Here is a 15,211-nt window from a genome sequence, read left to right on the forward strand (position 1 = left end):
TTCAAACACAGGGATGGGATTGATTTTAATTGCTTAGTTGCTGTTTGTCAATTTCTGCATTGGTCTAACAAGAAGTTGTCTTTAGTTTACTGCAGAGAAACAAGAGTTCTGCAGGAGGAAGTCATGGCCCTGTGATCTCAGGTGTACCTGCAATCCCAGATTTAAGGGTTCAGTTAAAGTGTCATTCCCCTGGATGCACAATTAGAAGTCACTTCATGTCATAGTAATGCCTTGAATTGAAAATCCAGCTAAATCTGACCTTAATCTCTGGCATTGTCGAGAACTAATGATTTCAAATGTTTGCAGAAAATATATTATCTTTGTTGCATGACCTCAAGAGGTGCTACTACACGACCGAGCTCCTAGCACCATGTGTTTTCATGTGAATACAATCTCAAGACAAATGCACCTGAATCAAAATAAAACATGACTTAATAAATGCTGAACATTTATATAAATAAGCAGGTTTCAAAAACACAAAAAACAAAATGTACAAAAAAAACGCTGATTGTCCAGAACTTCAGGTTAAAAATGTCCCTGGTCTATGAAGAGGGTGAGCTTACAGTCGGTCTGTGAGAAGGAAAAGTTCAGGAGGAGAGAGTCTTTCTTCTGGACGACCTTCAGCTTATTGTGCGTCTTTTTTCTTCCTTTTTGTTGCTTGGTCTGTCTTGAACAATAACTTGCTCAAAGATAATCTGGTCAGCACTCTTGGAAAAAAACAAACGTGGTAGCTCAAAAACGACGTTGTGCTATAGAAGACAGTGCAAAAGTGCCAGAAGCTGCAGATGACCACACCGATGCAATCCTCCCAGCTACAGACAGGAGGCGCTCCTAGCTGAAGCATGCTGGTCCAATGGTGAAACCAAACTCCTGCGTTAGGTTGTTGTTTCCAAACACTGCCAGGTCCCTGAGAGGCAGCAGGTCGAGGTCTTCACTCTCAAACTGAAAAACTGTTTCCTGAGCTCCAGACTGCAGCGGCTCTGACTTCTGAGGGAAAAACAGGGTTTGAAAATGATCAGTAAAAAATATTTATTCATGTTTCTTTAAAGTCTCTATTTATTTTGAAGTTCTCACTTTTCCTGTAAAACATTATAGCAATAAATGTTGCAGAAGTCTTCTGTCAGTCCAACTTAAGAATTGGGATGATTATTAGTTCCTGTAGACAGTGTGATTGATATGCTTGTCGGGTTGCTTGTTTCCGTTCCCCCTACACTTTCTGCTTGTTTGTCCACAGGAGACTATGGAGCTTTAGAGCGTGTCATGTTAAACTGGAGCTGATAAATGTTGCGGTTGATCGTGCAGCAATCATTACAAAGAAGAGAGAGAGGAGGCGTTGGAGGAGATGGAAAGTATGGCTGATGTTCTGCGATTCCGGTAATGTTGTAAACGCAGGAAATACCATGCTGCCCAGCGGACCAATCACAGGGCAACTCCCCTCCATCTTCATTGATTCAATTTGTAGTTACATTTTGGAGCATGTGCACGTCAGACTATGTGCATGTTCATGGCTACATTAACATTAACAGCTTTCAGTTTAAGAGTTTAAAGCAGGCTTCGTAGGTTAAAATCAAAAATGTCTTTGCTGTTGATTGTGACCTTTTCTTCTAGGATTCATGCGATCCATCATTATCTGATCATAAAGCACTATCAATCAGTTCTTCAATCAATCACTAACTTACCTCACAGTCCTGCAGCGCCCCCAGGTAACTCTGCCTCCGTGTGTCAGCCAGGAACTTGACCTCCCTCTCTGTGCGGCTCTGTCTACTTCCTGGCTGACAGGAGTAAGTGATGGTCTGAGTGGAGAGCCGGCTGTTCAAACGCAGAAACCTCATCTGCACCACATCTGATCCTCCGGGGTACTCAAACTAGAGACATGAGGTTTACACATGAGCTGTCACTTAGACGAGGGAAGGCGGGAATCCAATATCAGACAAACAAAATCAACATCTGGATCAGAAAGTCACCTGGAAGCCGTCTGCAGCTCTGCTCAGCCAGTGAAATGACATGTTGGTGCCAGAGTCCTTCAGCCATGCTTTCACTGGAACCTGGGGTGGGGGAGATTCAACAATGTAAAGCTTGAAATGCTTAAAGTGGCTTAAAGTGGCTTCTTAAATGAAGTCTACCTGAGGCTGGATGGGAGACAGACACGTCTTCGGCTCAGCTGTGAAGTCACAGAAGACTTGGAAAGCATCAGCGGGGCTACCCTGGTTTGGATCGATGAAGTACATTCCTAAAAGAAGAAGTATTTATATTTTATTTTCAAACTTTACACAACAGCTAGAAAAATATATTTCATAACATTGATAATATAGCATGTGATGACTTCTGAATGAGTAAATCTAACATCAGAGAGCAGCAGCTGATTGATCCTGTGTCAGGCTCACCGTTGGTGGAGTTAGGGTGAGCCAGCCACAGCTCCATACACGTAGCAGCTGGGTGCAGTTTGCTGCCGTCTGGAGGGTCTATGAACCAGCGCAGATCTCTCTGGAGGGAGTCCAACAGAGTCTGGACCAGGAGGTAGTTAGGCTTGTCTGACATGTACATGAGCTCCTGGGATTTTAATGGCAAAAGAAAGAGGGGTGTTTAATACACACTGCAGAGATGACATATTACAAGCTCTGGGCACTTATGCATCCCGATACAATCAGGGATGCTGGCTTTGAACTGTGCGCTGATAACAAGGTGATCCCTCTCCTCTTTAGAGCGAGAGGATGCAGAGTCCATGATTTCCAAAAAGAATGTCAGAATTTCTAGATCACATTTATTTATGGTTTCCTCTTTGCATGGTACAGTTTCAATCTGCATTTGTGGATGCAGTAACAACCTGTGATCACGGACAATGGCTTTAGGAAGTGATTTTGAGTACATGCAGTGATTCCACTACAGAGTCATGTCGGATTTTGATTAAAATAGTAATTAATTTACCCTTATCTCTTGTATTATCTATCTAACTTGATTCAATTTGACATATTAAATTGTATTAAGAGTCTTTAGGGGTCTGCAGGGGGCCGAGGTAAACAAGGCGATCCTGGACCAAAGGGCTTTCCTGGACCTGAGAGGCTGAGAGGAGAGACTGGGCAGGAGGGGGAGCAATTTTATCAACCAATAAGAACCTGTGGCAGCACCTCTCTGCACTAAAAGAGTTTTACTGAGTGAAACAAACTTCTGATGTCAAAGTGTATAAATATCTGTAGTGATGGAGGGCTGTATAATGTGCATGGCAGAGAAGACACAATCCAAGTTTTGAAATCAAGATTTGTTTCCTGTTTCAGATGACTACTTCAACACAGTTTTATAATGTGCAATTATCATTTCCAAGGGTGTAAACATCTCGAAAAATAAAAAGCTAAACACCAAAGTGAGCCCTCATGTGCATTTCCATTTCTATCCCTGCACTTTCATCACATCACTTTGTTCTTCCCCTCTCTTTTGTGTGTTGTCCCATATCTTTTTGGGGACTGAGCGGTAATTGTCATCAAAACCTCCAAATGCAGGTGAAGAGTCCGGGCGGAGGAGCGGGAGAAAATACACTAAATGCTTTACAAACTAAACTTAAACCAGACCATGACTGCCAGGGTTGCCAACTCAGCTATTGGCTGCTCTAAAAGTCTCTAGAAGTCGCTAAATGATGTCATTGTCTAATTTGCATAATTTGAATTATAATGGACGCTGCAGGAGAGATGTGCAACATTGAGGGAGAGACAAAAAGAGGTTAAAAAAACACCCTAAATATGTTTATAACTACACTTAAGAGCCTACAACAAATCAAAGTAAAACCTTACATCTCTCAACATTATCATTTTCAACATGTTTATTGTATACAATCTACATTAACATTCTAAATATAGACATTGAAGAGACTGTATGGGTTGAATAATGGTGATTTCTTTAGATATCTTCAAATACGCCATCACATAAACAACTTGGGATTGCAAATTCAAAAAGTGTTTCAAAATGATCTGTTAAAAATCTTTATAAGTGCCTATAGGTCAGATTCTGGACCAAAGTAATCTCAAGGTTATACAAAGGTCTACAAGTGATGAGATTAGAAAGCACCTCATACGTAAAACAAAAATGGGAAAAATAACTTAATGTATGTATTTCTGAGGAGACGTGGGAAAAATATTGTGAACTGCAATGGAAGATAACAAACTCAGTCTCTCGGGTTGCTGGTGGCCTAGCGGTCTAAGCACCCCATGTACAGAGGCTGCAGTCCTCGTCGCAGGGGTCGCCGGTTCGAATCCCGGCCAGTCGACCATTTCCTGCATGTCTTCCCCGACTCTCTACTCCCCACATTTCCTGTCTCTCTTCAGCTGTACTATCTAATAAAGGCAAAAAGGCCAAAAACATAACTTAAAAAAAAACAAAAAAAAAAACAAGCTCAGTCTCATGGAGGTTTTTTGGATGGAAGTGCCTTATCCGATATTTTATAACACCACTTCAGAAATTACACCACACAGGTTTTTCCAACTGTTGGAGGAACTGTGGCAGTCAGCAAGCAAATCATGATCACCTGTTTTGGTCCTGTCCCAAAAAACACCCTTTTTGGTTTGATGTACATAAAGAACTAAGGGAGGTGTTTGAAACAAATGTGACTTTTAGTTGGGACCAGCTCTTTGTTGGACACCTTCACACATCCAATAATAGAAAAAGTATTTATTTATTTGGAATAATGAGCCTAGCAGCCAGGAAAGCAATAACCAGAAAATGGCATAAACCTGCCCCGCCATCTATCAATGACTGGTATGATATCATTTATGACATTTTTAAATGGAACAGATTACCTTTTCTTTGAAGCTTCAGAAAGACAAGTTTGAGGAAGTATGGAGTAAGTGGATGTCTTATATTTCTATAAAAACACCTTCTTTTGTTTAAGGTATTCAAACTTACTTCTATGTACCAAAGTATTTGTACTTTTTATTTTCTTGTGAAACAGACACCCCACGTTCTGTCATTGTCCTTTTCTTTTTTGTTTGTTTGTTTTTGTTTTTGTTCTTATTGAGTTCTGTCTTGTAACATTTAAAAAAAAAACAAGGTGGATCACTATAGATGATGAGTAACGAATGCAATTTGTACAACTGTGAACTCGTGATTCCAAATTAAAAAAAAACAAAAAAAAAAACATTCTAAATAGACCAAAAAGAGGCAAGATCAGCTAGCTGTGTCTTCATACATGTGTGACACATTTGCAGTCTGCATGCGGAGGAATAAACGCCTACTGCTCTGAATGCAGCTAGAAGGGACTCACAGCAGCACCCACTGCTTGTTGAGAAGAGTACATGCTTTCAAGTCAGTCTCCAAAAGTCTCCATTTAACACCAGCAAAGTCGCTAGATTTGCCCTAGTCGCTTTTTTGAAAAAGAGTCGCTAGAGGGGTCTGAAAACTTGCTAAATATTGTTGGCAGCACTGATGACTGCCTGTGAAGCCATTTTATTTGTGCAACTAATCATGACACATTTAAAAATCCTGTGCAGTTTCCTCAGGTTTCATGTAGTACATGTGTGGAGATATGTGATCGGACATGAAGAGCATGCTCATGATGCAATAACACTTTGATGTTAATGAAAGTTTTCGAGTTATTTGATGTCCTAAAGCATGAAAGATATCCTGTAAAGAGGGGAGTATGTTCTGAAGGGTTGACACCTTGTTGATTTCACTCCAAAACTGAAGAATTGTTGAGGTTGGGGGGTTGAAATTGGACATAGTTACCAAGCGGCAACCTCTGGTATTAAAATATGAGTCCAATGTGGAAGTGTTAAAAGCTGCAGTTCATCAAGGATCCACTTGAGGCTGGCTCCGGAAGTACCGGAAGTCACATACACATGAATGGGAAAAAGACGATCTTTACAGCAGAAATAAACATGTTTACAGCCTGGTACCAAAGACCAGTGTAGTCTGGATAACTCATTTCTCAATGTCCTCTCACTGTGAGGGGGGTGAATTTTTTGCTAACGCAGCAATTTCGAAGATATTAAGATTACAAGTCTTCCAATGAGAGACACAGCTGCCTGCAGGAACACTACAGCTGTTGGCTAGGAGGCTCAAACTCTGCCTCTTTACGTCACACTGGCTCGACAGAAGCAATATGGCTGCCGCCGCTGACTGGTCTCAAAACAGCTCTTCAGAAACAGATGGGTGATGTCACGGATACTACGTCCGTATTTTATACAGTCTATGATAGTTACACAGATATGAGTCAAACTCACCCTCATCTGAGTCATGGTGAGGTTCAGGGAGGTTCCTGGAGGTCCTGGTGGGCCAGGTGGACCCTGAAAAACCGATTGTTCCTCAAACCATTAAAGATCCACTCAGTTTAGACTTAACTGCATTACTTCCTGTCTGTTGCACAAACGCAAATACTCACAGGCAAACCTCTCTGTCCTATAACGCCTGATAGTCCAGCAAATCCTTTCAGGCCCTGGAGATCACAATCAGTATGTAGTTAGAAATGCTTCATGTTTCAGCTCTCAGGATGTAACTAAAGGAAGTCTTGTTTTGGATTCACTCACCTTGTGTCCAAACAATCCCTGAACAGACAGAAAAGCAGAGGAGCAGACGATCAGAAAGATTCAAGGAGTAATTATTGTTAGACAATATGTCAGAAACCAAAGGAGACTTACAGGCAGCCCAGGAAGGCCTGGATCACCTTGTCTACCTGGTGGACCGATATCCCCCTGAGAAACAGTCATAAATAACATATCATAGAACAATAACACAAAGTAAGGACACACATTTGGAAACAAACACTCCTTAACATGGACTGGAAAGAAAAATGTCATGTATTATTCAATCAGCTTCTGTTTAATGTTATATACTGTACATGATTTTAACACTGAGTTACTTCACCTGTTCTCCCTTTAGACCAGCTCTTCCTGAGTCGCCAGTCAATCCTTGTAATCCCTGAAACAACAATAACACACTGTTTATTTCACGTGAAACAGCATTACAGTCGTATTTAGAGAGAAAGCTGACGTGAAAAGTATAGCCAGTACTTTTCTCACATGTTCTGGGAATGCTCTCCAGAGGCCTCCAATTTATCTGAGGTATGTGAGATCAGTTTTCCTCACTCTTCTGTTAATCCTATCTTAAAGATCTTTCTAACACAGGGTTCAAACTGAATAAAAAAGACTGGCTGGTTACAGAACTTTCTTATCTAGTGGTGTTAAAACCTGAAGCAAATGTGGAAGAACTGAAAACCGCAATTCATTGAGTGTCCACTAGAGGCTGACTCTAGTGACACCAGAAGCCACATACACAGCCATTCAAAAGACACAATCTTTACAGCAGAAATAAACATGTTTACAGCCTTGTTCAAAAAATATTTCTGGTCTGAATCGCTACAACAAACACACTACCAGTCAAAAGATTGGACACACCTTCTGATTCAATGTTTTGTATTTATTTTAATTATCTTCAACATTGTAGTTTAATACTGAAGACATCAAAACTATGAAATAATCTGGTTTTGCCATAATCTGGATTACAACAGTAGTGAAATAGGGCTATCCATTGTGTACTAACCCTACCACTGAACAACACAACTGATGGTCTCAAACACATTAAGAAGGCAAGTCATTCTACAAATGAACTCTTGACAAGGCTCATGTTAATTAGAAATCATTCCAGGAGACCACTTCATGAAGCAGACTGAGAGAATACCAAGAGTGTGCAAAGCTGTCATGAAGGAAAAAGGGGGCTACTTTACAGAATCTAAAATATAAAACATATTCTGCTTTGTTTAACACTTTTTTGTCTATTAAATAATTCCATATATGTTCTTTCATAGTTTGATGCCTTCACTGTTAATCTATAGTTTTTAAAATAATTGTTTGCATGTCCGTGAATGGAGGCCGGAAATGGGGGGGATGGACTTATTGTGCGTTTTCCTTCTTTTTGTTATAATAACGTTCTATTTTCTCACATGCATGCTGTCACTGTTTGTGTTGATATTTTCTGTATGAATCTATTTGAAATAACCAATAAAATAGAAATGTGATCACAAAAAAAGCAAAATGATATATTACTTTACCTTTAAGCCTTCTCCACCAGGAGGGCCGAGTGGTCCTATCACACCTGGTTCTCCCTGCATGAAGCAGAAAACAGTTAAAAACCTGAATATGTTCAACAATGTACAAACAGACTACAGTCTTATGTTTTTTCTGGTGCTGATCTTCCTTCCCTCCTGACATGCTGTAGACATCAAGCTGTTGTTGATGATCCACCGATTTATATCAAAGGGACCCACACAATTACACGCTAACACCCATAGGAAAATAAATTTAGAGAGGAGATCTCAAAAGTGTTTCATTTCTGTCTCCTAGACAACAATGAGATCTGTTTGAAAGCAAAATGAGACTATAGCTTATGTCTCCTGTTTCTCATTCTTGCCTCCAGAAAAAAGTTGCAAAAAGTCTCAGCTTAGTCTCCCTTTCAGTTCAAAATGAGATCTGGTCAAAGTCTGAAATGATTCTCAGGTATTTCTCAAGTGTTGTGACTCCTTTTGAGCTCAGGTGGAGAAATCAGGGAACTCTCTCAATTGTCTCAATCCAACCTCATCCATTTGTTTTTGTCAGACTCAGTTTTTGTGTCTCAAGTTGAGCTCAGATGGAGCAAAGAAAGAGCCTGAGCTCATCTTTTCATGAACATTTATAGAGCCCTGCAAAATTAATTTCAAAACAATTGTCCACAAACTTACAATTCTCATTAAAACCTTTGAACCACTTCAGATCAGCTATTTAGATGTGAAATGATCTCTTCTTTGACTTCACAATATGGTCCTTCCTTTACAAGTCTGTTTGGAACAAAACACCTTAACAAAGATTTAGTGGATTTGAGAGAAATTGCAAAAGATAGAGATTTGATACCAGGTATGACAGACCTTTTATTTAAAATATGGGCCGCTAAAGGGCTGACCAGATTTAGCCAGATTATTACAATTAAAGGGGCGGTTTCTGTTGGGTGCTGGGGGCCTAGCGGTCTAAGCGCCCCACATACAGAGGCTACAGTCCTCATTGTGGGGGTTGCTGGTTCGATTCCCAGCCAGTCAACCATTTCCTGCATGTCTTCCCCCGCTCACTACTCCCCACATTTTCTGGCTCTCTTCAGCTGTCCTCTCAAATAAATGTATTTAAAAATCAAAAATATATTAAAAAAAAAGAGAAGAAAATTAGCCATTAATGAGATCTCTCATTTAAGTCTCAAATAAGACTCATGTCATGGTCTCAACTATTTCTCCTAGTGAATTTTAGGAGAAACTAACAAGAAATGAATGAGAACAATTTGAAACTTGAATGAGGATGAAGTGAGAATCTCAATTTTGTCTACCGAGACTTAGAAGAGAAAGCCTTGAGCAGTAAAATTTTCCTCTGGGTGAAGTTAATGTACCTACCTTTGAGCCTGGGCTACCCGTTTCACCCTTTTCCCCACGAAGACCAGCTTCGCCCTTTTGTAAAAGATTGTAAGAGAAGAGATGACTGTAAGAAATGTTGCTTTAATGGGACAGTTCACTTCAATTTAAGAAAAAAAAACAGTGACTAAAGTACAGCAAAATAATTATTTGCCACTGTTTCTTTTTTAAATATGATGATGAAGAAACGTACGTAAAAGCCGTGTCTCCCAGGAGGACCAAATGCACCCAAATCTCCCATCTTCCCCTGCAGGACCAAAGATAGAATTAGACTTGATTTGATTTAAAGCTCTAACTATTCAAAAGTCATTTTTAAGACTGCAAACATAAACATTAAATTCAAACTTGCCTCCATTAACTCTATGTTTATACGGACAGGATCTCTACAAGTTTTGGTTTTACTTTAGGTTGGCTGCGGTGCTGTCCATGTTTTCATACAGTCTATTGTTAACTGTGACGCTCTCTTCTTTAACAACTGACCTTTTCACCATGTCTTCCTCGAATCCCTCTGCTTCCAGCTTTGCCTCTTTTACCCTTTAAAAAAGAGTGTTTCTGTTAGATTCTAAAATCTGAAATTCAAGATATCCTCCATGTCAGCTGTTGGATGTTTCCTCCTACCCTCTTCCCAGTTCTTCCATCCTTCCCTGGACGTCCACTTTTTCCTTCTTCCCCCTAAAATTCAATGATATAGATGTTTTGATTCTGAACATATTTTTATTGCAACCAAGTTCCACCTTTTCCTTAACTCAGACTTTAAGCAACATAACAACCAACAAACATATGGTTTCATAATTCAAAATGCTAACTACAAGAGGCTAGTTCATCTTGATCAATGAAATGTGTCCTTATGGCTCATTTAATTGAATTTATCTTTGATTTTAGAATATATTCAACTAATTCATTTTTGCATAAAGTTCAAACGTCTTTTGTCTGAAGCAGAATGTGGACTTTTTAACATTTCATCCTTAAAATAACATTGAATTATGCTTTATTATAGCTGCACACTGGGGTTTGTAGCTAAAATGACTCAAAGTTGAGGAAAAGGAAGAATTAAGCAAACTGTAGGATGCTGAAAAGGTGCCCGAGTTAATGATTGATCATGAACACACATCTGTGCTGATAAGGAGGTTACCTTTTGACCCTTTATTCCTTCCCTGCCGTCGGGCCCGGGGCTGCCTTTAGGTCCCTGAAAGCAACACAGGTGAAGGTGTTGAGTGTTTTTGAAACAGTATTCAGAGTATAAGCCAGGGTCATGTGTGTGTGGTGTTACAGTGGCAGTACTGACCTGGGATCCTGGAGAGCCAACAGTACCCTGAAGTCCTGTCTCACCCATGACACCCTGAAGGATAGAAACAGAACTCAGTGGTGTCGTTGTTTGTTAATGTAAATGAAATACAGCTAGTGGCCACATCATGGAGACTGCTAGAGACAGCCAAGTTTAATGACCTTACAACTGGTGATAATGTGTTTATTTCCTGTTCATTTTTACCCTGTTAGTTATTTTCTGGCCTTAATTTAGCCCAAAGTGTGTCCAGATTAATTCCTCTGTTGGTGTAATAAATGTAAAGTCCCTGTAAATAAACCTTTTTGATTAAACTGTGAACACTGAACACAAGTTTTTGGAGCTGATCTTTTTAGACTTAGATTGAAAACAAAGCTCTGAATCATTTATGCCGTTTAAAGACAGGACCAACTGGAGGAAAGACTATCTAGCTGCACTCAGACTATCACATGAAGCAGTTAACAGATACATCCATTTATTACATCTAGCATCCTGCAGCCTGTATGAAAGTACAGTCTGCAGATCATCCTTTCAGTCCATTGGTCCTCATGTCTGTGGTCTTACCTCTGGTCCTAGTAGTCCTGGAGGTCCTGTGTTTCCTGGCAGACCATCAGGACCCTGCAAAAAGACAGAAGACCCATCACTACAGACTTTCACACACTTTGATATCAGAAGTTTGTTTCTTATATACGTCACTCAGTAAAAGCTGCCTCGGGTTCTTATTAGTTGATAACAATGTGAACTCTCACTGTCTCTCCTGAGTCCCCCTCCTGCCCAGTCTCTCCTCTCAGCCCCTCAGGTCCAGGAAAGCCCTTTGGTCCAGGATCACCTTGTTTACCTCGGCCCCCTGCAGACCCCTGAATAATATAAAAGAAAAACAGAATAAGTACAGTAGAAGTAAAGTATTGTTGAAGATGTTTTCTCCAGGTGTTCCTTGTCACAGACGGGATGAACACTGAATGTCATCAGCGTTGACATATGACAATAGCTTAGGAGGATCCCTGAGAAGCAACACTATTCGACTTATAACAGATTTCTAAACTCCTCTCACCATCGGTCCAGGCTTTCCTGTGTCCCCTTTCACTCCTTGGCTTCCTGTGGGCCCCTGAAGTTAGACAGAGAAGAGTTACAAGAAATGTCATCAAGCCAACACTTGCATAAGACAGGCTTTTGATTCATGTTACAGACATGTAAACTGTACCTTAGGTCCTGGAGCGCCAGATTCCCCACTCAGACCTGCTGGACCTTTGTCTCCCTGTGGGGAAGATAAGTTTAGTTTATCAAAAAGTTACTTTACATTATCACAGACATTTTAAAGATACCGGTTCAGTTCCTACAGAAGTTTACTCTGAGGGATAGAAGAAAAGATTCACAAGGTTTGCAGGCAACACCATGAAATCCTTTACCTTCTGTCCTGGTGGTCCATCAGGTCCTGGAGTCCCAAAAATACCTGGAAACCCCTGAAAAAAGATGCACAGTGACATTAAACTGTGATAAGAAGTGATTCATCAAACTGAAATCCTTTTAAATCACAATTTCTGGATTATAAAACAGAGCCAACTTGTTCATGAAATGAATGCTGATAGTTTGTTTTTATTAACAGGAAGCAGGATGGTTTGTGGAACGTCTTCTCGTGCTAATGTTTGTGTTTGATTGACAGCAGCTGACAGGCCGAACTCCAGCAGGGAACCATGAGAGTGAGAAAATAAACCTCAGGACAGGATGCTGTTAGTGGTGTCAGACTACCTGTAGGACCAGACTACAGGCCGTTTAGTGTGCTATAGTTTACAGTGTCCCGCAGAAATGTAATCTCATAGACTCAAACCTGATCTCATCTTGAACACAAGACGGCCTCAATATTTAACAAGAAAAGGAACAGCACAACCATGTGCATTTTCATGTGCAAGTAAGATAAAAAAGTAGATTTGCAGTGCCAGAAAATATCTAAACAGAAACATGTAAAGAGACAGGATTAACTCACCCGTAGTCCTAATAACCCTGACGGTCCAACGTTTCCCCTCAGGCCTGTCTGACCCTGAAATAAAGAAACATGGTCATGCACCTTTAACAATCCAGTCCAGCATTTTCTCCATTGAAAGCTCTGCCACTGAGTTTATAGTTCATGGTCCCCTGATGTCACATGAGATGGTTGATAAATAAGGCATAAACACATAATCTGCCTGTCCTGCTCCTCAGTGAAGATTCACAGAAAGAAGTAGAGAGCATTTTAAAGTTAAGACCTCCCAGAAACAAACATGGCTGCTGCCTCGCTGTCTTTACAAAAGTGAAGGGCTGATAGATGTACATGATCTACAGTGACAGAAGAAGTGGTCACATGCAGAAATGCAAATAAAGAATATTTGTTTAGAGCAGTGGTTCTCAACTGGTCTGGCTTCGGGATCCACCATTACTCTTTAGCGATAAGCTGCGACCCAAATTTTGATGGCATCATACTTTCACTTGCCAACAACTCGGTGCACACAACACACTGAGGATTTTGTCATCCTTTATTATCAATATGATAAAGTACATATTTATTGTAGTCGCTGTATTATTTGCATTTAGCCATGCTTATTTCCCATAAGAAAAAAACATACTTGCACGGTGTCACTAAGCATTACAGAGCATTATCACCACCTACTGTCCTGGAGTGTGAATAGATGGTACTCTGCTAAAAAAAGTACCCTTCAAAATAAAAGCACAGGGTTTTTTCTTTACTTTTTTTTTCCCAGCCAAAGGGCTGTGATCCACTCAAATTGAGTCTGCGACCCACCAGTTGAGAAACACTGGTTTAGAGGGTGTTTATGAGGGATGCTGCCACATGGAGGGATTACAAGTATCACCATGTATGCAGAAGATATAGTGATATATCTTTGTTGCTTTCTGCTCCACTTATAATAATAATAATAATAATACATTTTATTTATATAGCGCTTTTCACAGAACTCAAAGACACTTCACAAATAGCACACAATAAAAGACAATAAAAGAAACAAGTTAAAAACACAGTGGAAATAAAAACATTAACAGTAAAAAACAGTTCTGAAGAGGTGTGTTTTGAGGTGGGATTTGAATGTTTGGAGGTCAGTGGAGTTGCGTATGTGTGTGGGGAGGGAGTTCCAGAGGGCAGGAGCAGCAATGGAGTAAGCCCTATCGCCCCAGGTTCGGTGCTTGGTCCTACAGGGTGGGGAGAGGAGGTTTTCATCAGAGGAGCGGAGAGCACGGGAGGGGTTGTGAGGGTGAAGCAGGTCAGTGAGATAGGAGGGGGCCAGGTGATGGAGGGCTTTGTAAGTCAAGAGGAGGACTTTGAAGTGAGTGTGTTGGGGGACAGGAAGCCAGTGGAGGTTTTGGAGGACAGGGGTGATGTGATCACGGGAACGGGAGTGAGTGAGTAGGCGGGCAGCTGAGTTCTGGATGTACTGGAGTTTATTGAGGACTTTGGATGATGAACCACATAAGATGCTGTTACAGTAGTCAATTCTGGAGGTGATGAAAGCATGGATCAGGGTTTCAGCTGCAGCGAAGGAGAGTAGTGGGTGGAGTCGGGCGATGTTTTTCAGGTGAAAGAAGGTGGTTTTGGTGATGTCAGTGACATGTTTTTCAAAGTTGAGGTTGGTGTCAAAAATTATACCGAGGTTTCTAAAATAGGTTGATGGAGTCAGAGTGGTGTTATCAAATGTGACGGAGAAGTTTTGGGTGGTTGTGGTGAGGGATTTGGGGCCAATGATGATAATATCTGATTTGTCGCAGTTTAGTTGAAGGAAGTTTTTTTTGCATCCAGGTCTTAATTTCGGTAAGACAGTCAGTGAGTGTGGTGAGGGTTGCGGAGGTGATGGATTTGGTGGAGATGTAAATTTGGACGTCGTCGGCATAACTGTGAAAATGGAAACCATGTTTGCGTATGATGTGACCGAGGGGGAGCATGTAGAGAATGAATAGCAGAGGACCAAGCACTGACAGTATAAAGACAGTAGTGATGATGTCAAGTTTTGTTATCAGATGATCATGAAGAGGGCTGAAATTTACCACAGAGCCTGTGTAACCCTTTTCTCCTTTTGACCCTCTTGGTGCTTGTTTGCCTGGAATTCCCGGCGGTCCCTCTGATCCGGACTGACCTCGAGTTCCCAAAACGCCCTGTGAGATACATGACATCGTTACTTGTCTTCAGCACTGAAACTTATTTCCAGTTTTAATCTGTAATTGAATACTGAAATCTAGTGAATTTCATACATAGATAAGCAGTAAGAAAGACGGATGGATGGATGGATGGATAAGAAGCTATATAGAACAACAGACTGACAGACAAAGATAAAAATGACCTTTGCTCCTTTAGCACCTGAACCCCCAGGTACACCAGGCTCTCCACCTTCTCCCTGCATAAAGAAACACAATGAAGCATGAAACTAGCACAACAAAAACAACAACAACAACAACCACAGAAACAACAACAACGAAAACAAGTGACTGAATAAAATAAGAGCTATCATTCAAGTAGAAATTATCTGAAGTTCCAGGTGCTTGGA

At 40.7% G+C, this 15,211-nt stretch overlaps 1 protein-coding gene across 1 annotated transcript in view; it reads right to left on the reverse strand.

The window, feature by feature from the left end:
* Positions 1-431: 431 nt before the first annotated feature.
* Positions 432-15,211, reverse strand: part of si:dkey-61l1.4 (collagen alpha-1(I) chain) — a 38,849-nt gene continuing 24,069 nt past the window's right edge. Inside the window, exons 36-60 of the mRNA XM_034691581.1 lie at positions 15,008-15,061; positions 14,715-14,822; positions 12,670-12,723; positions 12,095-12,148; positions 11,890-11,943; positions 11,740-11,793; positions 11,438-11,545; positions 11,253-11,306; positions 10,692-10,745; positions 10,539-10,592; positions 10,025-10,078; positions 9,887-9,940; positions 9,600-9,653; positions 9,389-9,442; positions 8,030-8,083; positions 6,847-6,900; positions 6,621-6,674; positions 6,510-6,527; positions 6,365-6,418; positions 6,207-6,269; positions 2,385-2,550; positions 2,124-2,230; positions 1,965-2,045; positions 1,680-1,865; positions 432-987 (exon numbers count right to left, since the gene is read on the reverse strand). Of these exons, the coding sequence (XP_034547472.1) occupies positions 832-987; positions 1,680-1,865; positions 1,965-2,045; positions 2,124-2,230; positions 2,385-2,550; positions 6,207-6,269; positions 6,365-6,418; positions 6,510-6,527; positions 6,621-6,674; positions 6,847-6,900; positions 8,030-8,083; positions 9,389-9,442; positions 9,600-9,653; positions 9,887-9,940; positions 10,025-10,078; positions 10,539-10,592; positions 10,692-10,745; positions 11,253-11,306; positions 11,438-11,545; positions 11,740-11,793; positions 11,890-11,943; positions 12,095-12,148; positions 12,670-12,723; positions 14,715-14,822; positions 15,008-15,061 (1,857 nt within the window). The 3' untranslated portion in view covers positions 432-831. The remainder of the gene's footprint in view (positions 988-1,679; positions 1,866-1,964; positions 2,046-2,123; positions 2,231-2,384; positions 2,551-6,206; positions 6,270-6,364; positions 6,419-6,509; positions 6,528-6,620; positions 6,675-6,846; positions 6,901-8,029; positions 8,084-9,388; positions 9,443-9,599; positions 9,654-9,886; positions 9,941-10,024; positions 10,079-10,538; positions 10,593-10,691; positions 10,746-11,252; positions 11,307-11,437; positions 11,546-11,739; positions 11,794-11,889; positions 11,944-12,094; positions 12,149-12,669; positions 12,724-14,714; positions 14,823-15,007; positions 15,062-15,211) is intronic.

The sequence above is a fragment of the Notolabrus celidotus genome, chromosome 9 (assembly GCF_009762535.1).
Source record: "Notolabrus celidotus isolate fNotCel1 chromosome 9, fNotCel1.pri, whole genome shotgun sequence".
Lineage (NCBI taxonomy): Eukaryota > Metazoa > Chordata > Actinopteri > Labriformes > Labridae > Notolabrus > Notolabrus celidotus.